The sequence below is a fragment of the Petaurus breviceps genome, unplaced genomic scaffold (assembly GCF_028583685.1).
Source record: "Petaurus breviceps papuanus isolate PSGF00001 unplaced genomic scaffold, PetGlider_PUasm1.0 37, whole genome shotgun sequence".
NCBI lineage: Eukaryota > Metazoa > Chordata > Mammalia > Diprotodontia > Petauridae > Petaurus > Petaurus breviceps.
In genome coordinates, this window is record NW_027186296.1 from 90,737,109 (window position 1) to 90,764,746 (window position 27,638).

Sequence of the window (27,638 nt, forward strand, 5' to 3'; positions counted from 1 at the left end):
ACTTCAAGTTATTTCTCTGCCATTTGCCTACAATGCTTTAACTGTCATGATTTATGATAATCATAATGGATAGCCTATGGTGCTTTCAGGTCTTCCAAATGCTTTCCATGCTTTCTTTAATTTGTCCAGTTTAACAGCCTTGTGAAGAAGGTGCTATTATTATTCCTATTTTACAGGGGGGGAAACTGAAACTCAGAAGGGATCAGTGACTTGAGGGTCACATAAGAATGTCTGAGGTGGAATTCAAATGCAAATCTTCTGACTCCCAAGTCAAGCCTACTATACTACTATTCACTAGTTTTCTGAAACAGAAATAAGATAAAAGAGCTTTCCCGTAATCAGATTAGCTTATAAATTCTGACAGCCTACCTAGATACCATTTGTGCCTTTTTCTGGACATTTGCCTTTTCATATATATGGATAGAGCCCAGAAATAATGTATAATTTGGGTGCTTTGTGTCAATACAGCAGAGACCTTGTTGGTCAGTCAGTAAACATTTGTTTAAGCACTTGTTATATGCCAGACACTATACTAAATATTAGGGATACAAAGAAAGTGAAAAGACAACCCTTGCCTTCAAGGAGCTTATAGTCTGCTGGAGGAAAGTTACACACAAAGAAAATTAAAACCAAGGGAGAGGTACTTGGTGAGACATGATGAAGAAGTCCAGAGGAATGTAGCAGGGTGGGAAATACAAAGATGACTGGCCTAGGTGCCCACCTTAAGGTTCTGGGAGGAGCTCTCAGCTCTCTATCCTCTAATCAGTAGTAGAGGGTAGTGAAGAAGTATGAGTCAGGGCTGATGTCTTTTGGGAGAGTACTGACCAGTTGTGAATGATTTTGTTGGTACAGGAACTCTCTCCTGCCAATCCATCTATTATTTCTAGTCATCCTGATCTGTATCTTGCCACTGGACCCAGATGGCTCTAGATGAGAGAGTGAGGCTTGTGACTTTGCACAGCCCTCTCTGACTTAAATCCAGTTTACTTGCAGGTCATGACATCACCTTCCTGTTGTAATGGATCTCTTCAAGAATGAAGGAGAAACAACATCCATTATTTATAGTCTTAGACTAAGGTTAAATTCTTTGTAGTCATACAACTCAGTGTCCGAAGCAATATTTGAACCTTTATCTTCCTGACCCCAAATCCAGCACTCTATTTGCTTTATACTTGGATGTTTCTCAGTTTGGGTCCATATGATCAATTTATATACTTAGGGAGGAAGATTATTTTCCCCACATAATTAAATTAGAAAATTCGTTTTTAAATTTCCTAAATATTATTTAAAATACAGGGTTTTTTTTTTCAGTTTATAAAATATTACTCTTATACTGTGTTTTAGTCTGCTGCTGTTGCTCTGGCCAGAGCTGTTCGGGAAAGGTTTTTCATTGGTGTTATGGAACCACAGTTAATGCAAACGTGAGTAACCTCTTTCCATTGAAAATAAATAACAATAAAATCAGTGTTTTAATGTCAAGTTAGTCTTTTCTGCCAACACTAAGTGTCTGTTTACTTTGTCCAGTTCAGAGATGGGTATTCTGACATCTACTGCTTTGCTCCATCGCATTGTTCGGCAAGTAACCTCTGATGTTCTACTTCAAGAAATGGTTTCTTTTATTCTTGGGGAGCAGAGGGAACCAGAAACACTAGCAGAAATTAACAGACATCCACTTCGGCATAGATTAATTGAGCACTGTGATCATATATCTGATGAGGTGAGAAAAAAAGAACAATTTTGAATTTAACTTTAGAATGTTTTAAGATACTAATATCTACTTATGTATATATATATAATATATAAGTATGTATATATTACATACATTTTTCCATGTATTTAGTTACTAAAATTTGCAAACAAAAACTATATGCACAAAGGCAAGAATAATAATTTTAAAAGATATTTTAAAATTCATTCTTATACTTTTGGTTACAGATTAGCATTATGACTTTAAGGATGTTTGAACATCTATTACAAAAACCCAATGAGCACATTCTTTATAACTTGGTTCTGAGAAATCTTGAAGAAAGAAACTACACAGAATATAAACCTTTATGCCCAGAAGATAAAGATGTGGTGGAGAATGGATTAATAGCAGGAGCAGTGTAAGTTTTTAATGTGTCAACTGAGCATCCTAAGTAGACAGTTTCTTAAACACAGAATCTTAGAATTGAAAGAATCTGAGCGATAACCTGGTCCAACTTCATACTTAATGCATGAATGCTTTCTGTAGTGTTCCTAAAGGATAAATAAGTATCATTAAATTCAGCCTTTGCTTGAACAGCTCCAAAGACAGAAAATCACTATTTGAAAAGGGAACCAGTTATGTTTTAGGGACAGCTTTAATTCTCAAAAAATCTTTAAGCTGAAATCTTCCTTTTCACTGTTCCTCCCCAGCCCTCATCCCACGTAATAATTGGTTGTAATTCTTCCCTATTCATAAAAAAATAATAAATTGTGTTTTCTTCATATAATGAAACCCTTAAAAATATGAAGGCAGCTCTATATTCTCTGTAAGCACTCTGTGAACTAAACATTCCTGTTCTTCTCTGATCATCTTATGGCATGGTTTTATGTCCCCATGTCCTCATGCCTATTTCACTTTTTGCTTTCTCTTTCCTCATGTCTCATTTTTATTTAGGAGATGAAAAACCCAAATCCAAAACATTCTAGCAGTTTAAAAGTTTACTTGAAGAAAGCTTAGTTGCCATGATAGCATAGTATAGTACTACTAGACTTACTACTAGATTACCAGACTTAAAATCAAGAAGACATTGGTTCAGACTCCACTTTTGCCACTTAACTAGCTATGTGATCATGAAAAAACCACTTCATCCTTCTGAGCCTCAGGCAGCTCTGTAGGACTCTCGTTATAGATGGCTTATGATCAGTAACGGTGGGGGAAGTTCCCACAACAATAATGCCCACATTATTGAAATCACAGATTCTAGACATATTGACATATGGATATTTTAATCCTACCGTATTTTTAATCACCAAAAATTGTTTTGTCTGCTTTAAGCTTAAGACAAAATTGATTTGGATTAATGAAAGCTAACTTGTCAGTTATATATTAGTACAATATTCCTTTTTTTTTTCTGTCAGCTAAATGATGGCATACTATCTAAATAGCATAAGTAGAATTTCAGATATTTTACAAATTTTAACTGATAGAGTTAGAGATAGCTAGTTTAACTCATGTTGGACTACAAGATAGCTAATGTTTTATCACCTAACCTCCAGTTGGTCTATGTCACTGAAAGTCTTCGTGTTTCTGAAGCAGGCCATTCTACTTCTGAGCATCTTTAATCATTAAGGAGTTTTGCTTATGTTGAGTTGAAATCTGATCCTTTGCTTTGTTGTTATTGTTCAGTCATTTTCCAGTTATGTCCAACTCTTCGTGACCCCATTTGAGGTTTTCTTGGCAAAGGTACTGGAGAGGCTTGCCATTTCCTTCTCCAGCTCATTTTACAGATGAGGAAACTAAGGCAAACAGGGTGAAGTGATTTGTCCAGGATCACACAGCTAATAAGTATCTGAGGCCAGATTTGAACTCAGGAAGATGAATATTTCAGACTTCAGGCCGAGTGCTCCGTGCACAGTGCTACCTAGCTGACCTTGACCCTCTGCTACTTCTACTCATTTCTTCTATTAAGTCCTTTGGGTCCAGATAAAATAAATTTAACCTTACTTCAGCAGGATAGTCCTTGTACACAGAGGCAGCTGTCATGGCACCTTTAAGTCTTCTTTGCAAGCTAAATTCTTCCTCAATTTCTTCAACGATGTTTATGGAATAATTTCCAATCTCACTTCATCCTGAGTACTATACTTTATTTTTTAATTTAATTTTTTTTAATTATTAAATACAAAAAAAGGTACATTTCCATACAACACAGAAGAAATTCTGTCTTTTTAAAAAAGTATGTAAAAAAAAAAGTACATGTTCCTTTCAAAAATAGCCTTCTTGTCTTTGTTTCTTTCTCAGACTCCTTTTATTTTTTTCTGTGCATTTAAAGGTATTGTTTTGGCCTCTTTTTTTGAAGGGATGAGTTTCACTATTGCTACCCTCCTCCTGACATCTTTTCCCCTCTATCATTAGCTTAAATAGAGAAAAAAGTAAAATTTTTACAAATAAAGTAAGAGCTAGACAGACAGATCCCCCTAGTGACTACATCCAAAAATATATGTCTGGACCTTGTGACAATCCACTCTTTTTCAGGAATTGGGTAACATTTCTCAAAAAGCATAGTTGATCATTGCTTTGATCAGAGTTATTAAGACCTTTCAGAGTTATTTTTCTTTATAGTGTTGTCTTTTGTATAAATCATTCTCCTGGAGGCGGCCAGGTGGCGCAGTAAGAGCACGGGCCCCAGTGTAGGGAGACCTGGGATCGGTTCTGGCTTCAGATACTTAACACCCACACAAAATAACTGGCCGTGTAACCTTGAGCAAGTTACTTAACCCCGATTGCTTAAAAAAAAAATTATTCTCCTGGTTCTGCTAACTTCACTCTTATCAATTCAATACAATTATATATTACAATTTGTTCAGCTATTCCTTAATTGTCAAAGAGGCAATCTAAAGTACTCCCTTTTGCCCTCAGGATCAGGAAAGTTGTTTCCCTTGTGACTATTTTATCCTTGATATTTTTCTCTTTGAACCTTGCTACCTTCCTAATTCTGCTTGTTTCTTTATTAATTTTAAAACATTTTTACACTATGCTGTTTCTTTCTTGTTCAACTTTTCTTTGTTCATTCCAGATAAGAGTGAAGTTCATCTGATGCCTACTCTCCTTGCCCATTTATTTCATGTTTGTATATTCCCTCCATGTACCTAAATTGTTAAAAATACCAAGTTCCATTCCCTTCTTCTACCCTGGACAAGCCACTTAACCTGTGCTTGCTTTAGTTCCCTCAGTCATAAAATGGGGCTAATAACAGCATTCCTTCTAGGACTGTTGTGATGATCAAATGTAATGAATGATATTTGTAGAGTGCTTAGAACAGTGCCTGGCACATAGTTACTGCTATGTAAATATTAACTGCTATTATCATTGTTATTATCACTATTACTTACTATGATTATGATTATTATTTCTTTCTACATTTGTATTTTCTTCCGTTTACTCTTCCTTCTGTTTCCCTCTCAAGGATCTTCAGCATTGAACCAGTACACTCCCTGATCCTCTGATTTTCTTACCTCATTTCCTTTTTAAATAATTTAAGGTTCTGAAGGCAAGAAGGGGGAGAATAAGCATTTATATAATGACTCCTATGTACCAGGCACTGTGCTAATAAGCAGTTTATAAATATTATCTCATTTGATCTTCACAACAACCCTGAGAGGTAGGTGCTGTTTTTACCCCCGTTTTACATTTGAGAGAACTGAGACACACAGGTTAAATGACTTGGCCTAGAGTGAGGTAGTGAGTGTCTGAGGCTGAATTTGATCTCTGTCTTCCTAACTCCAAGCCCAGTGCTCTGTTCACTATACTAACTAGCTGCCTTATTACTTACTCACCTCCATTGGAATGTTAACACTATATCATCATACAACTCCCTCCAGTTGCTATTTGTTGGTTTCTCTCAACTCTTGGAGTTCTCTATTTCAAATTTCCTATTTAACTCCAGCCTTTTTATCATGAGTGCTTGAAAGTCCGTCATTTTTTCCCCTGAAGGATTATATTCAGCTTTACAGGGTAAGTTATTCTTAGTTACAAACCCATATTTTTGCCTTCTGAGTATTATATTCCAAGATCTGGCTTTTTAGTAGAAGTTGCCAGGTCTTGTGTGATCCTGATCATAGTCCCTTGATATTTCTACAGCTTCATTCAGAATGTTTGCAGTATTTTTTCTCTGACATGGGAGTTCTGGATTTTGACTGTGACATTCCTAAGACTTTTACTTTTGGCAGTCCTTTCAGGAGGGGATTGGTGAAATCTTTTCATTTTTATTTTGCTTCTTAATTCTAATAATTCTTGGCTGGGTTTCTAAAATAATTTTAAAGAATATGTCAGCCAGGTTTTGTTTTTAAATCATGGTTTTCAGAAAGTTCGATAATTCTTAAATGATTTCTCTTTCCAAGTTGGATGTTTTTAATACTAGGTATCTTACATTTTCTATTTTGTAGTCTTTTGATTTTGTTCTAATATTTCTGGCTGTTTCATGGAGTTATTGATTTCTGTTTTGTCTTTTCTAGTTTAAGGGATTCCATTTCTTGGGTGAGATTTTGCTACTTATTCTAGTTCTGTTTCTTTCCTTAAGAAGTTATATTTCATTTTTGATCCTTCATTTTTTGTAGATTTTTGAGTAGTCTTTGTGGAAATTTTGTTTTTTCCTCTGCTTACAGTTGTTATAGAGTTACATTTCAAATAGTTTTTTTTTTTACTAGATGGTGTTTCTTTGATTTACTCAATTTTCGAGCTTAAATTCATCAATTAGGTCTTTGTCCTAGGGCCGAGCCCCCTATTGCAGTTTTGGGTGGTCTGCTCTGCTTGTTGTCAACCTAGGATCCCTAGGTTCTTGCCCTTATGTCCAGCTCCATGATCATCACCCCTCATCTTTGAAGTTTAAAACACTGGATCTTTAGAACCCTTCCTAGTATCTCAGGACAAGGTATTAGGGGCCACATAGCTCCTGAGCCTGATCTATCTCAGTCTGAGTAATGTGATGGCCCATTGCTAATTGCTTTCTGTTGCTGTTCCATGGGGCTTCTAAGATTTCCCTTTCCTCTCCCGTCTGCCTTCTCCTCTATGGCTTTTTTTTAAACCATTTTGGGGTTTTCTTAGGGGAGCATTCTACTCATTCCTTCTGGCCACAGAGCTTTGCTGGCTACATGTAACCCTAGTTGTGCAGGGATATTGTACTACCATGAGCTTTACTCAAGACTAGCTGACTTTATGCAGATCAAAGGTAAATGAAATGATTCAGTCTGGTGTGAACTTTAGGGTTTTCCTGGAATGCTAGGTATGTGGGAGCTAAGCAGTTTGCCTCCTGTTCAGGTGGCCTTCTTGAAAAACACCCCTGTTTGCCAGACTTTTGACAGACTCAAACTTGTCATTGTCTTTCTTAAAATGTGGTTTCCCAAAATTATAATCATCAAGCTTGACCTCGAAGTAGAAATGGAAAAAGAAAAAGAACTTCCCTGTTTTTTGCAGAGGTGGGTGTGGAGCATTGCATATGTTTTCAGACTTTGTTAAGGTTGTCTACTTTTGCCAAATTGTTCCCTTCTCCCCCATTTATTCTTTGTTATGAGGGATGTCTGGCTGGGTAGTGAAAGGGAGGGGAGAGATTTTTAAAAAGAAGGTAAGAAGGTGATATAAAACAAATGATAACACAAATTTGCCTACCTGGGTAGTGAAGGGACAGGAGAGGGTGGGAAGTATATTTTTTTAAAGGTGATAAAAAAAACAAAAGATAACTAAGCTATTTTTTTTTCCTTAATGTGGTACTCAAATATGAACAAAATATTCCAGATGTCATCTACCAGGGTGCAGGGATACAATGGGACTGTAATGTTCCTTCTACCCTACATTTTATTTCTATTTAATCAGTCTAAGATCAAAGTAGGTTTTTTGGCTTCTGTGACACAATCTTGAGTCATACTGTTTACAATCCACTAAAATCTTCATGTATTTTTCACTCAAATTGATGTATAGATATTCCTCTTGTACTTAAGTCATTGATTTTTTTTTTTACCCAAGTGTAGACCGGCCTTTACATTTATTCCTGCTAAATCATATTTTATTAGAATTGTCCCTTAGTTCTATCCCATCAAGATATTTTTTTGATCCCAATTTTCTTGTTTAGTGACTTTAGATCTCTTTATCTTCATGGGAGGCAGCTTGGTACCTTAGAAAGAGCAATAAATTTATAGTTGTAGGACTTGAAGTTGAATCTTGGTTCTGCCATTTACTACAGGTCTCTGGGCCTCAATTTCCTTACCTGTAAAATCAGAGTATTAGATTAGATGCTCTCTAAAATTCTTTTTAAATCTATATAATCCATGTGTGGGACATCTCTGACATGGACCTCCACATTGTAATCCGTTTCATGGAGTGTGGGCCACTCACTCTCTCCCTGCCCTGGTTAGATCACCTTCACTTCTCCCTTATACTGCCAAGTCTGAATTCCCAGAGAAAGGCCATCCCCACGTGACTATGCTTAAACTTTTTTGGTTGTGAGGGTAGCCATATGTAGCAGCAAGCACCCCAGTGTCCCAAGGGTGGCTGCTCACACAGGTTCTTGGATCTGCTTTGATAAAGGAAAGCAACTCAAAATGGGTTAACAAGCTTACTTTAATCCGTCAGATATGTATCGTTCACCTAGTTCAGGGGAAAAAAGTCAGCACCCCGAACTTCAAAGTATACAGGCAGAATTATCAAGACAGAAACAGATCAAGTAGACAGCTTTCCAAACTGTCCAACCATTACATCCATACTAAATCAACATCTGGGTTTTTCAAAGCCGGGGGGCTCTGGACAATGGCTTCCCAGAACCCATATCAAATAACAGAACATTTCTCAAAGTGAGCCCCAAAACAAAGCTACACATCAGGGCTTATATAGCCTTCTCATGGCTCAGAGAATGTAACAACCTTATTGACTCAGTGGCTAATCAAGAAATATCTACTGAAAAACAAGCCTCCCACCCCAGGCTCCAGGTGCACTTTAGCCTAGGGGCAGGGAAGATCTTACAAATTTACATTCCCATTACACCATTCTATGGGAGGATATGCTCCCCCTACTTAGCACAACATCATAGAGCCTCCATCAGTTTGCTTCTACTGAAACAAACTTAGTCATCTAAAATCATGATAATAATAGATCTTATACATAACCATTTATTTAACAGTATGGCAAAAGGAACAATAACTATTGCATTATAGGGACCCATTATAAGCAAATAGAGGAATAGACATTCTATTGCATAAACCTGGTTCTATTGCATAAACCTTCCATCAACACACTCACACATATTTGACATGAGTGAGCAAAACTGTGTGTTTGGGGTAATTCACAACTCTGAATTGCATTCCTTGGTATCATTGATCTATTCAGGAACATCTATATTATGGGAAACCATTATTCTACTAAATAATTTCCTGTTTCTAACTACTCCCCTTTTGGTCCAATTTAATTCTTTTACTCTAAACTGATGAAGAATTGCTCTTTTAACTCACAGTCATACTTGAAATGGTGTTGAAGAAGTATTAGTCTTATTTTATTGGCTACTAATTCCCTGCAACCTAATGGCTATAGAGATTATCCTGCTGGTTCTCTGGGCAATGCATCAAAGCCTTTATTTTTTCTGCCTGTTTTTCCCTTTCAAACCAGAGAAGGCAGTAGAAAGCAACAGACGCTTCTGAGAGGCTTCACAACTGTCTTTCTGTATGTTATACTATTGAGCAATAGTGGTCTACTAATGGAAATCAGCCTTTCTCCAGCTGATTGGGAATAAGCAATTAACCCACTCTCCTGTTGCTGGCGTCTTCACGCAGCTCAGAGATGACCTCACCATATCCTGCTTTCTCCTCACTCTCTTGTCCTTTCTTCACCATCTCATCCTATATAGTCACTCCCTTCTGGGGCTCAGATCTCAGGTGTGGAACTTGCTTTTCTCTTTCTGGGTAAAAACTCTCAAACTCTCATTTGCTGTTAATTACTAAATCACCTTCTGTATCTAAATCTCCCATAATCTCTAAACAGCCATTTGATTCATCATTTTGGTTTGTTTCAACCTTTTAAGCCTAAAACAGTTACATATATATGAGTTCTAGGACCATAATATTCTGCAGCCCCAGCCATTCCTCAGGCCACGATCTAGTCTTCTTAACTAACAGTCTCTGACTCTGAACTTTCCTTACATACCCATTCATTACATAAGTTTTTAGTAAATAAAAGTTTTCTTTCCCTTCAAGCCACCAAGCTCTTCACCTATTAAAGAAATGTTACTGTATATCCTTTACAACGTGTTTTGGGCCTTATCATTTTGGCAAACTTCTCACATCCCACCTGAAAACTATATTTATTTAAATAGGGATTTTAGGGTTAAAAAAAAATAAACAAAAGTTCTTTTTCTTCTCCTTTCAGATACCAAATTGTTCCAACCTTACATCTAAATCCATGATGCTATGCCATCTATAAATTTGATAAGCATGATGTTTATGCCTTCAGGAAGTAAATGATAGGAATAGTGAACAAAACAAAGTCAAAGGCAGACCTGCAGGTAGCTTCACTAGAAATTTCATTCAGACTTTCATTTTCTTTGGCTTTAGCCATTAAACTAGTTGTGAATCTATCTAACTTTACAGTCATCCAGCCTACATTCATTATCTTTTCTACAAACGTTTTATTAAAGACTTTGTCAAATACCTTATCAGCAAACAGATATACTGTATTTATCATCTTCCCATGGTCTGCCATTCTTGTAACCCTGTCCAAAAAAAATATTGGTTTAGCATGCTTGCTCTTGATGAACTTACGCTGACTCTTAATAATTAACACATCCCTTTCTAGGTGGTTATTAATCATGCTTTTAACAATCTAGTATTCTAGAATATTGCCAGGAATTGAAGTCAGGTTCATCAACCTGTAAGAAGTCTACATTTTAAGAATGTCTACATTTCCATATTTTGGAAATTGGGACCACATTTGCCCTTCTTACTTGGAGCACCCCTACCATTCTCCATAGATTTTTTCCCCCCAAAAAAACACAGAATGCACATTCAGCCCTTGCATTTGCAAGAATTTTTTGTTGCCCCAGGCTCTAGATTGCCTAGACCTGATGACTTGAATTCATTAAGCTTTGTTTTATCTTACCATATGCTCACTTTAGCTTGGGTCTCACTTGTCTCTTCAACTGAAGATGTTTCTTTATAAGAGAAGTCAGCAGAGTAGGAGTTGAGTAGTTCTACCTTCTTTCTATCATCCCATCCTCTGTTATTATTCTTTTCACTACTGGCAACAGTATTATCCCTCTGATTTTTTTTTCTTGCCTCTAACATTGTGTAAAACAAACAAAAAAACCTCCCACATTTTTTATATTAGCATTCATTTCCAACCTCATATCACTCTTTTAGTATTCCTGACAATGTTATAAACTGTGCCACTTAGTTTTTTTAATCTTTTTTCTGTACATTTCTTTCTAAAATCATTGTTGGCCAGTGCATCAACATCAGTTTTTTTCTTCCTATTTGAAGCAGTAGTGTTTATCAAGGAAATTTTGTTCTTCAGATCAACTTAACTTTTTTAAGCCAGCTTTTACTCTAAAATTTTAGTCCTACAACTACATTTAGCATTAGAGAATGCTCTAGCAGATGCCCAAATACCCAATTTCCTTCATTATTACTCTATCGTGCTTATGTGGCAGATTTGTGATCTGTTTCTGAAACTCTTTGTCCATTTCTTTCTGGCAGGTGCATGCTTACTGCTATATTATTTTATACTTTTGTTAGTCCTAACCCAAATGTTCTCTTTTATGCCTTCCCCCTCTGGTTTGTGGTTCTCCTCACATGAGTAAACCTTGGTATACAGTGCTACTCCATTGCCCTTTTTGTCTTCTACCTAGCCTCCCTGCTCTATCTTTTCCCTTTGGATAAAATGTACCTATCTTTTGCTTTATTACAAACGCATCCTATTCTTGAGTTAAAAATCTATATTTGTTTATTACCTACTATTTGCTCTAATTTGAGGCCTAAAGTATTATATTATTGGCTTTCTTTTTTGGATGTGATCTTCTGAGAATTAATTGCTGGGCCATTTAGCTTTCTTTTCTTTACTCTTTGTATATTACCTATTCCTTGTGTTATTTGACTTAGTGGTTGTATGGATAGGTTTGGTTTTTTGTTTTGTTTTGTTTTGTTTTTCTCTTTCCTCTCCATTTTCCTATCTAAAATCAACTTGTGTATCTATAGCTCATTAAACAAACATATTTTACCGCTTTTTGTTAGATGTACTTCATCTGACTGAGAATCTATAGTTCTTATATATGATATCTTTATTAAGAGATCCAAATAAAGAAAAGATCAGAGGAAAAAAAAAGATCCGAATCTTTGTTCTCCAGCATAATCTTCTTTGCATTCTTAAGGTTCATGCCCCATTTTAGAAATGTAACAAAATAATTTCCTCATTTCTAAAATTTAACTTAGGGATTTGGAAGAAGATCCATTATTTACTGATCTTTCACCAGAAAACACTTTGTCAAATCAAGAATGGCTTAGTTCTTCACCACCTGCTACTCCAGAACACCCCAAAAATGATGGAAAAACTGAAGTCCATAAAATTGTAAATAGGTAAGTTACTGTTGAAATAGATTTATATGTCTTTAATTTTTATGTATAATTTATGTGAATGCTATTTGCATAGCTATTCATTTGAATTTTTCCAAAAACATATTGTGAAGCCAGTGGAAACCTTTACTTTCACAGCTTTTACTTATTTAATACAATATAAGGAAACTGACAACTATTTGCCATTCTTAAAGATTGAAGCTGAGGGCAGTAGTCAAGTCCAAGAGAAAACATACTTGACTGGAGTCTAAATATGCAAATAAACATATATGTATATGTAGATTTTTAGCAGGATCAAAATAGCAATTGTTCTTACAGATTCTTAAAATTAAATGATATGCTAAGGGAAATATTAAACAATACCAAATGGTCTTTTGATTTGAATAAATTTTCTTGGCTGAACACATGTTTCTATCAGTTTTCTTATTTCTGTTTAGATTTTACTGAATGAGGCCAACAAAATATAGACACTTACCTGCCTCTGCTTCCAAATGACCAAAAGCCTTTCTCTTCTCCCTTTGCGTAAACACTCATTTGAAGTCTCATGCTAGTATAGGATTGATGTCTTTATGATTTGCTTGTTACTTAAGATCAACAATGTCTTAAATTTACTTGGGAACTGAAAATGTTTCCATTGATGAACAATTATTATGTCTGCTTGTTCATGAGCATTAAGATAAAACAAAAAAACAAACCCAAATTGTTTGATAAAAATGTCTTTAGGGGTGGCTAGATGGCGTAGTGAGTAAAGCACTGGCCCTGGAGTCAGGAGGACCTGAGTTCGGTTTTGGCCTCAAACACTTAACACACACACACAAAAACTAGCTGTGTAACCTTGGGCAAGTTACTTAACCCCAACTGCCCTCCAAAAGGCAAAAAAAAAAATATGCCTTTACGTGTGACTTTTTAAATTAAAGGAAAAATATTTTGCTAGTAATGTATTTGCTATAAAGTTAGGCAAGTAATATATTAATTATCATCATAATTTTTCAAAGAAGTCTCCTCTTGAAGTGACTTACTTCTGTTCAAAAGGCATCTCTAGGAAAAAGCAGTTTCTTTTAAAGATACTGTAAATATAGATACAGTAGCATTTAGGATGTCTTTTTTGTTTGTTTTAAGTTTTCTCTGTCTGGTACCTGATGAAGCAAAATCATCCTACCAGGTAGAAGGCACAGGGTATGACACCTACCTCAGAGATGCTCATAGGCAGGTAAGTAAAGCAACTAATTTTTTCATTAAATGTTTTATAATGAATTCGTTGAGGAGGTACAGACTGAAACAAGAACGGTATAAAATTTTCTAGCTCTTTGTGTGTATGGATTTGATTTACTGATGTCCCTTTTTACTTTCCTGGTAACTAGATTATTTCCCTCCCTTTCTTCCTTCCTGTGGTGGACTTGACTCCACCACATTACTTGACTCCACCACTCTAGCCATTCCCAATCATTCCTTCCCCTACCCCCCACCAGACAAGGTTTCTTCAACTCAGTGCTATTAAAGGGAGAAAAGATTGGGAGATAGAAAGAATGAGAAAATATGATCTTGCTGCAAATCCTCAGCTACCACTTCTCCCTCTTCCCTACTCTACTTAAGTCTCCCTTAAGTAGTAATAGTAATAGTAGAGGAAGCCACTATGGACTTTGACAATGAGGGAGAAGTGAGGAAGGAAAATCTTCCCACCTGTTCCTTACTTCTCCCCTCCCTACTTCCCAAAAAGAAAGAAACTCTTTCCACATCTTCATTACTCCAGCAGCCAGTGTGGAAAAAGACTGAGAAGGGAAAACCTCTTTCTTCCTCATTGAAGCCAGCCAGGTGCTGTACTAAGTGCTGGGGATGCAAAGAAACATGAAAAACAGTCTCAGCCTTAAGGAGTTTACAGTCTTATAGGGGGAAAAACATGCAAATTAACAATGTACAAACAAAATATATGAAGAATAAACTGGAGATAATTAATAGAGGTAAGACTAGCATTAAGGGAATTCAAGAAATGATGCTAGTAGAAGGTGGGATTTTAGCTAGGATTTGAAGGAAGCCAGGAGGCAGTTAAGGGAGGGAGAGAATTCCAGGTGTGAGGAGCAACAGTGAAAATGCAGAGTCTGGAGATGGAGTGGACATTACAACAACGAAGCCGGTGTTACCTGATGGCAGAATACATGGAGGGAGTAAATTGTAGAAAAAGTAGGACAGGAAAGGTAGGAGGGGGCTAGGTTACAGAGAGTAATAAATACCAGAGGATTTTCTATTTGATCCTGGGGATGATATGGGCCCACTGTATTTAATTGAATAGGAGGATGACCTGGTCATACTTGGAGATTGAGAATATCAATTTCACAGCTGAGTGGAAGATGGGCTAGAGTAGGGAAGAGATTTATAGCAAGACCACCACCCAGCAGGTTTTTGCAGTAGTCTAGATGTAAGGTTTTGAGGGCCTGTACCTTAGGATAGTGGCAGTGTTAGAGGAGTGTAGGAAACACATACAAGAAATGTTACCAAGGTAAAATTGGCAGGACTTGGCAACAGATTGTATGGTAGGGGGTAAGAAAGAGCCAGGGGTTGAGAATGACATTCAGGTTGTGAGCCTGGGTGTCAGAGTGGTAGTACCCTTGACAGTGATAGGGAAGTTAGGAAGAAGGAAGGGGAGGTGGGGGTGGGGCATGAATTCAGTTTTGGATATATTATGTTAAAGATTAATACAGAGAGTCCTGTTGGAGATGTCCACTATTAGTTGTGTGTGAAATTGGAGATCAAGAGATCAAGGCTGAATAAGTAGATTGAGTATCATCAGCATAGAGCTGACAGTTGAATCCATTGGAGCTGATGTAGTCACTGAAGGAAATAGTATAGAGCAAAAAAAAAAGCCTGGATCAGAGCCTTGGTAGACACCTATTTTAGTGGTTGTGACCTGGAAGAAGATCAGCAATGGATCTTTTGTAGATCCTTTGTAGAAGTAGAAGGAGTGGTAAGATAGGAGGAGAACAAGCAGAGAATAGTGTCATGGAAGTCTACAGTGTCAAGGACTGAAGAAAGGTCAAGCAGAAGGAGGATTGAGAACAGGCTCCCAAACAAAATAAACTGCTTCTTCATTCCCCCAGCAATCATTCCCTGTTTTCCAGCATCTCTTTCCTGATTCTCCCTGTGCCCAATCCTCATTCCCTACTTTTCTCCAAACCAAGCTCTAGGCCTCAAGAGCTAGTACCAAAAACTTAAAATCATAGATTCAGACCTGGAAAGGGGTCATCTGATCTCTCCCTCATTTTACAAATAAGAAAAAGAGGGCCCAGCAAGGCTGAGTGGTTTGCACAGTCACATCAGGGGATAAGTGACAGTGGTAGGACTCAAAACTCTTGTTCCAAATCCACTACTGTTTCCCCTGTGCTACTTTACCCAGCAGAGAGCAGTGTGAGAGGTCTTTCTTGCATCTGAATTTGTAACTTCAAATGTTTTCTCACAGAATCCTTCCAGCTGCTAAACAAACAGTGGAAGCAAAGGTGTTCCTGGAATCATTAATTTGAAATTCAAATGTATTTTCTCATGGAATCATTCTTTTAAACAACTAAATACTTGAAATGTAATCTTTCAGCCTCCCAAATTGTGATTTACCTAAATGTACCTGTAGATGATTTATGGTTTAAAACTACATATTTAAACTAATTCTTTCAAATGGGTTTTAAAACCATATTACTTTATAATTGAATAAAAGGCCTAAAATTTATAAGCTATAATGGAATAATATAATATAGATGTTAAAGAGAACTCCGAATAATTGGTAAATATCAAAATAATTTTCAAAACTACTTCTGGATCAGAATTTCAAAGAACTTAAGGTAAAAATGTTTTATTTGAGTTACGCAAATAAAATGTTAAAGCCTAAGGGCCAAAATCATTTGAAATTGATAGTTAATATGAGTTCCATCATTTCTGATTTTCCCTTGTCTAATCTGTTCCATTGATTCATATTATTAAACACATTATTGTTTCAATACATAGCCCGTATTATATAAGACACAATATTCCTATTTAAACCAATATTAAATTGTTTCGATGACTGCTGCTTTGTAATATAGTCTGAAGTCCAGAAATATAGTTCCTTTTTCATCCCTACATTATTTCATTTTTTTCATTATTTTTTCATTATTTCCCTTTGTATTCTAGGTATTTTATTTTTCAAAATATTTTGTTATTATTTTATTGTATCCCATAAAGTATTTCTTTGGTAATTTGATTGGTATAACATTAAAATGGTAAATTAACTTTGGTATTGTCATTTCTATCACATTGACATTTCTTTTCTTTTTTTGGAGAGCAATTGGGGTTAAGTGACTTGCCCAAGGTCACACGGCTAGTTTTTGTGTTAAGTGTCTGAGGTCGGATTTGAATTCAGGTCCTCCTGACTCCAGGCCGGTGCTCTATTCACTGTGCCACCTAGCCGCCCCCACATTGACATTTCATAGCTATGAATATTCCTTAGGCTATTTAAGTTGTTTTTTTTTTTAATCTATACAGGTATTATGTATCCTTTGAAATTCATAGTAACTTGTGGAATTTAGCATTTTAAGCATTTTAGTTATCAGTTTTAAAATATCTTGTTTTTTTAAAGGCTATAGTTAACACTAATAAGGAGTTTTACATTTTGTCATAAATGTCTTTTATCTAGACTAAGGTAAATTTAAGAAGACATAGGGAGTATTCTTTTGTGTAAATTCTGGAAGTTGCCTATTTAAGAAGATTCTTTTTATTATTGCTTCCTCAGGTTTTATAATCAGAGATGAGAGAAAAATTCCCACTTAAATTTGAGAATACCTTTCTTGAAATAGCAGTTATACATACACCCTAACTATGGACAAATGTTATACCATTGCTTTTTTGCTGATACTTATCTATCTACTCATTTTCTTGTCATTGGATAATAAATTTGGTGTTTTGGTCAGTGTTTATGTTACTTTTAAAATCATTCCACTTGGAAATATTGAAGGAAAAAGTGAGAACTTTTTGTGACAATGGTGCTTTGTCATGATACTCTATACACTCTGTGACCTTGTCACCTCAGTACCATTTCAGTTAGCTGTTCCTCCTTTGGGCCCTTATAAACCATGCACCAAGAAAAGCCCAGTTAAGATCAGAGGATAACAGATGTTGAGCTGGTAGACACTCTGGAGAGTTACCTACTCTAAACCTTCTTTTTTATAGATAATGGAAACCAAAGCCCTAAGGGACTAAGGAGATTTGCTTGAGGTAACAATCACAGGTAGTCAGGATTGAAACCCAATGTTTATGAGTTCAAATCCAGCACTCTTTACTCCTTTCACTGTGTCTCACCATAATCTCTTGCGTATCTAGCATAGCACCTATTTTGTTGAATAAATATACAGTAATGTATTTCTGAAAATGATTTTTGTTTAAAATTTGTTAGCCCAACTAAAAAAATTCCTTTTTCCTAGTTCCGGGACTATTGTTCTATCTGCTTAAGATGGGAGTGGCCTGGATCTCCAAAAGCATTGGAAAAGTGCAATTTAGAAGCAGCTTTCTTTGAGGGTCATTTCTTGAAAGTTTTGTTTGACAGAATGGGAAGGATTCTTGATCAGGTAATTGGAAATTAAGTACTTATAAAATTGTGTTTTGTGTTCTTTAGAATTCTGTAAGTTGGGCTTGTTTTAATTTATCTTCAACATTCCAATTATATATTCTTTGATTGTCTTACTTAATACTCTTTCTCAGTTTAGTAACCTTACTGCCTCTTTGATGACCGAAGTAATTTCCCTCACTGATCAACTTAGAAAGCTAAATTTGCATTTATATAGACATTTAAAAAGAAAATTAGAGAATTAGAGGTAACGGTATATGCAAATTAGTATTCATTAGCTTTTTTTCCCTTGTAAGATTGCTTAAGTTCAGTATTTATTATTTTCATGGGTCCATGATATTTTTTTCATGCCTATACTAATACTACTATTGTGGCAGTTCTCAACGAATGCACACCTCTCATCCTATGAGCTTCTTGTCTACATTCCTCTCATAAATCCACTAATGAGAATCTACCCAATGCAATGGGAACCATCCTCCAGGTCTTTTAACATCTTGTGTTTGCCATTGCAGCACTTAACTAATCTATAAGCTTATCTAATATATTAGAAAACTAAGCTTACTGATCTAAACCAGGGATCAGCAAATTGACCTGTCCCCTGTTTTTGTACAGCCCATGAGCTAAGAATAGTTTTTACATTTTTTTTATGGCTGTTTGGCACCCAGGCCATAGTTTGTTGATACCTGGTCTAGACTACAAGTAAAGTTATAGTCAAACTTTCATAATTTTGATATGTAGGAGTCCTATTTTTTCTCTTTGAAACTGCAAGAGAATAGATCATCACATAAGCATCTTCTTTATGCAAAGAACTCGTAAAGGGTTCTGGTTATTTTTTCAGGTAAGAGAGGAAAAATGACAAAATTACTTTGTTCAAACGTGAATAAAAATTATCACTATCAACTGGCACACTAGAAGTCTTCCTCAGGTTTCAGTGATGTTACGCATTGGAACTACTTACATACCCTTTCCAGTGAGTAATGGGGGTTTAGATCTTATTCTCTCCCTCACCCACTAACAAATCATCAGGGTAGTTTGTATTGACTATGCAATTTGGGGGAAATGGGAGAAAACCACTATAAGTTATCCAATATAGAATACAATTTTATATGTTTTCAAATTGTCTCTCTCTGAGATCTTTCAGAAAATGCTAATGATTTTTAAACAAACTCTGGAATATTACAAAAATTTCATCCCTTAACTTTAAGAAGGCACTCTTAAGTACTGAGGAAAATCAGGTTGGCATTAAGAAAATAAAGAAATGTCATAAATTGGGTGAGACCATGTTTTTAAAAAAAAAAAAAAAGCAGGGTCAGCTAGGTGGCACAGTGAATAGAGCACCTGCCCTGGAGTCAGGAAGACATGAGTTCAAATCCAGCCTCAGATACTTACTATCTGTGTGACCTTCGGCAAGTCACTTAACCTCAATTGCCCTGCTTTCCCCCCTCCAAAAAAAAAAAAAAAAAAAACAAGCAAACAATATGATGTAGGTTTTCTGTATTTTCTATTGCCTCTTAACAGTGAATAGCTTTTGAAAAATTTTGAAAAGTTTATTATGAAAAAATCTGTAGTGTATGAGTGGTTTAAGCTTTTGGAAATTTTTTTAATCTTACTTCCTTATTTACCTTGTTGAAAATCTCTCCTAGGCACCAGAGCTAGTTGGTCATTCAGTTATGATGTGGTAGATATAAGTATCTGAGCCTTGTACATTCAATAAATCCTGCTCCTATTCTAACTTAACAGCTTTACTTGGCTACCTAGTTAGGATATCAGTTAGTATATGTAAACAACCTGTTATTTGTCGTCATTCCAGTGTTTAGCACACTGCCTTGCACATAGCAGGCATTTAATAAATTTTATTAACTGATGGGTTGATCATTAAATACTCTGAAAAATGTGCTAATTAAAAATCTAAATATTGGGAAGCAAGAATTTCAAAATTCAAATTGAGCCCCCTTCAATTTTAAATTTTTTTCTCTGGGTTTTTTTTATGTGGTCTCTGTAGTACTTTTAAAAAGGATATATTGAAGATGAGTATCCTAAGGTAAAATGATTGTGGTTTTTAAATAAAAATTTTAATTTATTCTAATCCATCATTAATGTAACATTTTATAGTTAGTACTCAAATGGTTCTAGTGCCAAAATAAATAATTTTCGGACTTTGATCCATACTATTTTCTATTTATCATTTTAATTGTATTTTTCTTAGGTGCTGAATGACAGAACTAAAGTAAGCTTAAAAATCCAAGACCATCTCATACAAAAATTATGATATAATTCTTCATAGTTTGAGTTATATTTTTCATATTCTTTGATACCAAGAGTATAACCCCCAAGTAGAATTCTAGCTTTTTATTTTAAACATTTCATTTCAACTTAAAACTAAAGAAAAAGTTTGTAGACCAGCTCTTGCTCTTGCTGCCTTAGTTATGTCTTGTCAGGTAACAACTCTGTCATGTTACCAAAGGAAAAAGTACAAACGAGGATAGGGAATGTATGTTTCTCTTCTGTTCTGGCAAAAACAGGTAGAATTCTCAGATTGGAAGTGACACATAGATTATCTTTTAGAATTATTTTGAAAAGATAATTCATTAATTCAGTGATAAAATTCAATTTAATTGAGACCATGAAACTGAAATCTTCCATTTACTCAAATGAGTATCAGCTTTGTTTCTTTTAGCACTTAATAAAACATATCTTGTTATTATAAACTACCTGTGTTTGCCAGATTTATACCTGGTATGGCTAGGTGTGTGTTTTTCTTTTATTTTGTTTTTAAAAAGCTATTTAATTTGACTCACTTGTGAATAATCTTTAATATTATTGAAGATTGCATTCAATATTATCATAAATCATTCTTCCTTCCCCTTCACCTACATCCCTGCTATATTTATGGCTCCTTTCTGCCCACACTGTCCCCTCCATGCAGGGAGAGGAGAAACAATATTACATTTTTTCATATACATTATATAGATGTTAATCATTTGTTTCTCTTGAAAACTGTTCATATTCTTTGCTTATCTGTTGGGAAAATGCCTTAATGTGACTTGGATCCTACTATCTAATCCAACACCTTCATTTTAGAGCTAAACAAACATTTTAGGAACTAGAAGAGACCTTACTTCTATAGTCCAGTCCTATACTTAATCTTAGCCAAAATGCTGAGGAGTACCCCTTCATTTTACAGAGAAGGAAATGAAGACCCACAGAAGTGATTTTCCCCAAGTCAAAAAATTTTGATTTCTACATTAGACAGTGAAAAATACAAAAGAAGTACCTTAGTTATGTTTCTGTGTCTGTGTCTATGTATGAAAAAAATCTAAGGTTTTTGGGGTTAGAGTTTTTTGGCTAAGGATATTAGGGCTAATGGTGATAGAATTGCTTTCTTTCAGTTGCAGAATATCATAATGGAAAAGTAAGATAGTGGATTGTGTTTTCTGATGAATTTAGGTTCAACAGTAAATTAAGTAGAATAGTATTAAATATATAAGAAAAATCACTTATGATGTTTCTCTTTTTGTTTTTTCCTTTCCACAGCCATATGATGTAAATTTACAAGTAACATCAGTGTTATCCAGACTTTCTCTTTTCCCTCATCCTCATATACATGAGTACCTTTTGGATCCATATGTGAATCTGGCTTCTGGCTGTAGATCACTTTTTTCTGTTATTGTCAGGGTGAGTGATTAATACTGTGTGTTATATGGGGTCTACAAAAGTGCTAACTTATTGTTAATATTATTAAGGAAATATAGCATTATGTACCAGATTTAATCAAGTACACACAAAAGGAAATATTTTATACATAATCCCCGAAATAAGTTTATATTCACTACTCCAAAATCTCTTCCAACCCCAGTATTCAATGACTTAGGTTATACATAAAGAAATAGTTTAATGTAAAACAGTTTGATTAGACATATACCCACCATGAAATAAAGGTGAACACAGATGGGTGTTATGCTATAATATATACTGGACACTGGACTTGGAGTCATATTTGAGTCTTGCTTATTAATTATGTGAGTATGTGCAATTTACTTCCCTCCTTTTCACTTAGTTTCTTTAACTCTAAAATGAAGGTGTTGGATTAGATAGACTCCGAGGTCTCTTCCTGCTCTAACAATCATAGGGTCATAGCTATAGAGCTGGAAGGGATCTTGGGACTCCAGCCCTATCATTTTACAAATGAAGAAACAAAGGCTAAAGAGGTTAATAGACTGTCACCCAAAGAGTGACAGAAGTTGGACTAAGTTGGACTCAGGTCCTCTTACTTAGAGTACAGTGTTACTTAGAGTACAGTGTTCTTTCCACATTTCCATTGTACCATGCTGATCTTAGTCCATAAGTTTGTGAATTTCTGCTTTAGCTGCAGATAAAGAAACTGTAATGTGGCACTAAATGTCATGGATTTGAATCTTGATTGCCCCTTATGATGTCTGTAACTTTGGGCAGGTCACTTAACATTTGGACTTCAGTTTCTTATCTTTGAAATGAAGGGGTTGGATTCAGGTCATTTCCAACTCTGTATTTGTGATCATGTGAATATTGAAAAGTAAAACTTTCGTGTTAAGTTTTTCCATTAAGCAGGTACATGTGAATACACTATCAAATAGCAAAAACTGAAATTTTCCTCTCCTGTATCTTAAGTAAAGTGGGTTATATAGAAGCTTTATAATGATAGCAACTCCATTATACATTGCTTTAAAGTTTACAAAACACCTGCACTATAATTCTTTTTTAGGTAGATTGAGCATATATTATTATCTTCTTTTTCACCCAAGTCTACCATTTTCCAGAAATAATTAAGCTTTTAAGGTCAGAGTCTAAATTTAAACCCGATTTTCCTGAAACCAACCTTAGCATTATTCCCCCTACTTTATACTACCATGAACTGCTCTTATTTTCCAGGAGGTTCCCATGCGTGGGATTTGAGGGACATAATAACTTTTCTTTCTTTGTGTTGCAGGTTGTTGGAGACCTTATGGTCCGAATTCAACGAATTCCAGATTTTACTCCCAAACTTCTGCTGGTCCGAAAACGACTACTTGGTTTGGAGCCTGAAGGCCCAATGTAAGTCATAATTACTTGTACTGTCATATAAAAGCTTATAAACATATTGCTATTTTGTGATGATTCCCTTTTAATTACTCTAGATCTTTTCTCTTTACCAGGATCGACCACATGACATTACTAGAGGGTGTGATTGTGCTAGAAGAATTCTGTAAGGAACTAGCAGCAATTGCATTTGTGAAATATCACACTTCATCAACACCATGAAGAATATCTTTATGGTAGTCTCTATGCCACCCAGGCAAGAAAGGATGAAGCCTTAAACTGGCCAGAAACGTGGAGGCCACAACTGAATGGACATTCTTGGTAACAGGTGTACAGTTTTTGACATTGTCTTTATTGTAATGGTTCTGTATATAATTGCACGTCATTGAACCCAGGATGCAATCAAAGCAACTTCAGGAAATAAACATTTCTAATGACTGTTTCAAAAGCTGTAAAAATTTCTGATGGCATAACTTTAATGATCTTGGCTTATTTTAATATCATTTTAGGTAGTAAGGCTTTTTGACACTCTGCATATGTTCTTTTGGATTGATACATAGCAAAGAAAATCATTGTTTTTTGTAACTTTTTGATGACAGAATTCTTATCAAACAAAACATGAAAGAAAAATGGGAATGAGAAAATGCTAAACATGCATAAAAAGAGAAATTCATTCAGTACAGAAAAGAGGTAGGGAAAAGTAGAATGTAATAACCGAAGATAAGAATTTTTAGAACAAATTACCTTCCTTCAGTCTTTTTTAAGAAAAATAATAACTTAGTACAGTGAAGAAATTCATTATTCATGTACTAGATATTTAATCAATTACATATTTTTCAAAATATTATTTTAATCTCATTTAGCAATGTTAAGAATTGAATTCATATATTGGTCCCAGCTTATTTAAACTATCATATTTACCACTGTGTTTGCTAAAACAGTATTTTTTTTAAGAAGCTTATTTAACACAAATTGGGTTAAGAACATTTTGTGCCTTGGCAATGTGTTTTGTGATTTTTATTATCCTGTTGAATTTCATGGTAGTTTCTAGGCAAGGAACTGACTTGATACCACTTTAATAAGCAGTAATCAGAATGCCAACATCCTCAATGTTTACATTTTTCTTTACTGAAGTCTTTGTTATATAGAATTCTAAAAGAAAAAAAAAATCATAGTCTTTCAATGTCCTGCTTATATGTCAAAGGATTTTGGTAAATTGCTGTGTGTATGTGTGTGTAGAAAGTGGGTGCTGAAGGGATCTCTTGGATTCTTGGGTAGCTTATCCAGATGGCACTGGTCATGAGTTCTTTGTGGACAAAGCAGTGTTTGCTGCTGCCACTTGTCCTTTTAACGTAATTGATTTTTAGTACTCAGATCAGTTCTTCTAAATTTGTCTGTTTAGGAGATTGTTTTTGTTGTTGTCGTTGTTAACATTTTTAAAAAATTAAGCAGCTGCACTTTCTTTTTCTTCATTACCAGTTCACTTAAAGATATTTGGTGGAAAGAAGTTAGCTCTATACTCATTTAAAGGGAATCTGTCACTGCCTCTTTGAGAAGGTATATTTACTTAGCACATATTTGCATATGTGAAGACTGCACTGCCTGTATATAGGACCAAATTATAAACCTTAGTGTGGCTTTTGCTTTTATTTTATATTTATGTTCTTTTATGTCTCATAAAGCTTCTTTTTATTATTATGTAAGAACAGAATATCAAACAATTATGAGTATTCTTAACAGTAGTAGATTTGCCACCTTTTAAGAGAATATATGTTTCTAAGTCATTTAATCCAAATTTTTAATGACATTCCAAATTTTTAAAGTAAATATACAAAAAAATCAAATTCCTAAAATGCAGGTATTAACGTCATGTGTAGTTTTCTTTAAAAGATTTTTATAATGGAGTCTCCTTCAATCTGCTATTGTTATAAGTCAATTCATGCAAAGAGTACTGCATTCTTACTCTATTGTAGAAATTGTTTACTAAATTTTGATTATTTAAAATTTGATGCATTAAGGCAAATTTTGCTTATTAATATTTTCTTTTGTTTTGTATATAATTGTTTAATGTTTAAGATGTCACTGTGATGCTGTTACCTCTCAAGCCAAATACTGTTCAGTTCTCACTCTCAGAAATGGGTGTTCTAGCTTATCCATGAAATCAAGCTAAGAGCTTTAGGACTTGTTTTTGTAATGAGTGCTGCTTATGAAACCATAGTTATAGTAATACAGTGGCTCTTCCAAATAAGTTAACAATTAAGATATACTTTGCTTTTATTTTTAATGTTTTTCTAATTTTCACATGCACTTTTCATTTTTAGGAAGATATGAAAAATGTTGGATCTGGATTTGTCAGTGGAATGTTGCACTAAATAGCTAGTTTTTATTGTTGTTCTGTGTATAGGGCTCTTTATTTCCTATCAGTGAACATTTAAACAAAAGATTGTTAATGGCTAGGGTTGGAGTAAGAAACACCACTGAGATGATTACCTTAAGCAGATCCCAAATTGAATTTTAGCTTTGCTGCATATTTGTGTAAATAGGGGTGCACATTTAAGAAATTTTTTTTTCTCCACCAGTGTAGTTACTATTTTCAAGTTGAAGTTTTTCATAATGAGCATCAGTCTTAGCCTATTGCCATTGCAATGCTCACATTGTGACTATGTATAGTTCTCATAATATATCTGTCTGTGCAATATGGGAGCTGTGAGTTAATACACAGCTTTTCAGTCTGGTTGTACATTACTATATGTATATATAAGGACCAAAATCCTTAGCTTGCTTACACTATTGCTAGTGTAAAAATTGTTACACCTAATTTTACAGGGCACAAATTATGGAATTATTTCATAAGTTGGTAGGTTATTTCCATAAATTATTTTACAAATATAAAATTACCATTTAACTATGAAGTTTATAGGAATTGATAGAAACCACAAAATGCTAACTCACAAATTACATGGTGTTTGTATTTTGGGTTATATGAAAAATCCAGATATCTATGCCATGATAATAATCTAGTGCTTTAACACACAACTGATAATCATTTCAGGCCCTGTAAAATAGTGTTACTATAAACTCTTTGTTTGCCTCCTGCCTTGTTTACATTAAACAGAGGATATTCAGTAAATTTTTTCTATTAAACTTTGTATAAATTGCTGACTCAACAGTGTTACCATGGTTTGGCAGTCATGGGGCTATCCAGTGAAGAAACTATCCCAAGCAGTGATCAGAGTACATACTTTAACTTTTACAAAGAAGATTGTGATAAAGTTCAACTTTGTGTTAACCAATGCATGCAGGACTAAGAGGGATATTCTAAAAATAAATTAATTTAATTTAAACTACATGTGTATTTTTATTTTTGGAATTTGAATTGTATAATTACATTTGTTTCATGTATTTAAAGGAAGACTGGTTTATATGACAACATTGTAACAGTAATGTCACTTCATTCTAAATGCTATTTTATTTTTAAAATTTATTACTATTTTGCCTGATGATTAGCCATTTAGTTAAGTATAAAATTCTCTGACTTGGTAACTGAATAGAACAAGTATAGTGTACAGCTTAGTCTGAAAGAAACAAAGCCAGCCATTTACTCAGACTACCTAGCATCTTTTCGTCCTTGTTTTTCAACCTAAACCTTTAGAATATGAAAGTAGAAAGGATAATGGAATGAGAATGCACCAGCAGAAGAGATTTACCTAATAGTGAGTGGAAGCCCTTAACCATTGCTTCTCCTGGTTTTGCCAGCTATTTATACAGAAAGTTGCAGGATGAGGTGTGTGTGTCCAGGTATATACATAATTTTTATGAGTTAAGAATTTACCAGTATTTCATCCATTAAAACAGTGTCATAATCCTAAGAAGAACTGGGAAAATGCAAGGCCAGCTTCAGAGAGAGAGAGATAAAGAATGAGTATGTGTATATGTGTCTGTATATACACTATAGGTGTTATGGAAATTCTGCTACTTATCAGTAACAACAGAAAAAGAACTGAGTCATTGTCATAGCATGGTTCATGCCAAGCAACTTATGTGGCAAACTACTACAGGAACAAATACCAGGTACCAGGTATATTTTCCTGTGGTTTTATTTGGCCACTACATGTTTTAGAATCTATATATGCATCATTGGAGGGAGCTCCCACATCAGGATCTCTGCACAATGAAGAAATCTCTATTACTCTGGCAAATTTACATCACATATGTAGCTCTCATCTCTTCTTGCTTGAGTCCTAAATTTCCAGTTGCCTTATAGATTTCTCTACTTGGATGTCCCATAGGTATCTCAAACTCAACATGCTGAGTACTAAACTCATACTTTCCTCTTCCTGCTAACTTCCCTGTTTCTGCCAAGGTCACCACAAGTCATCCAGATTCACAACTGGGGAATCATCCTGAAATCTTAATTTGCATTTATTCCCTTATCCAGTCAGTGGCCAAGTCCTGCCAATTCTACCTCCAATATATCTCTTGCATACATCCTCTCCTGTCCACTTGCAGCATGACCACTGTCATTTAAACCTTCCTTAGCTCCCTCACAAATTATTTCAAAAGCCTATTTGTAGGTCTTCCTACATCCATCCTCTCACATCTCCAATACATCCTCCATTGAAATTCTATGCCACATCCATGCTCACAAAACTTTAATGGCTTACTCTTGCCTCCAGTATAAAGTAAAAACTCTTTAGTTTTACTTTTAAAAAAC

General features: G+C 35.0%; 1 protein-coding gene across 1 annotated transcript in view; it reads left to right on the plus strand.

Moving 5' to 3' along the window:
• Positions 1 to 26,268, plus strand: part of FHIP2A (FHF complex subunit HOOK interacting protein 2A) — a 52,074-nt gene extending 25,806 nt beyond the window's left edge. The window contains exons 9-17 of the mRNA XM_069099029.1: positions 1,345 to 1,421; positions 1,525 to 1,717; positions 1,936 to 2,105; positions 12,148 to 12,291; positions 13,408 to 13,498; positions 17,727 to 17,870; positions 21,404 to 21,544; positions 22,836 to 22,939; positions 23,041 to 26,268. Of these exons, the coding sequence (XP_068955130.1) occupies positions 1,345 to 1,421; positions 1,525 to 1,717; positions 1,936 to 2,105; positions 12,148 to 12,291; positions 13,408 to 13,498; positions 17,727 to 17,870; positions 21,404 to 21,544; positions 22,836 to 22,939; positions 23,041 to 23,146 (1,170 nt within the window). The 3' untranslated portion in view covers positions 23,147 to 26,268. The remainder of the gene's footprint in view (positions 1 to 1,344; positions 1,422 to 1,524; positions 1,718 to 1,935; positions 2,106 to 12,147; positions 12,292 to 13,407; positions 13,499 to 17,726; positions 17,871 to 21,403; positions 21,545 to 22,835; positions 22,940 to 23,040) is intronic.
• Positions 26,269 to 27,638: the final 1,370 nt, after the last annotated feature.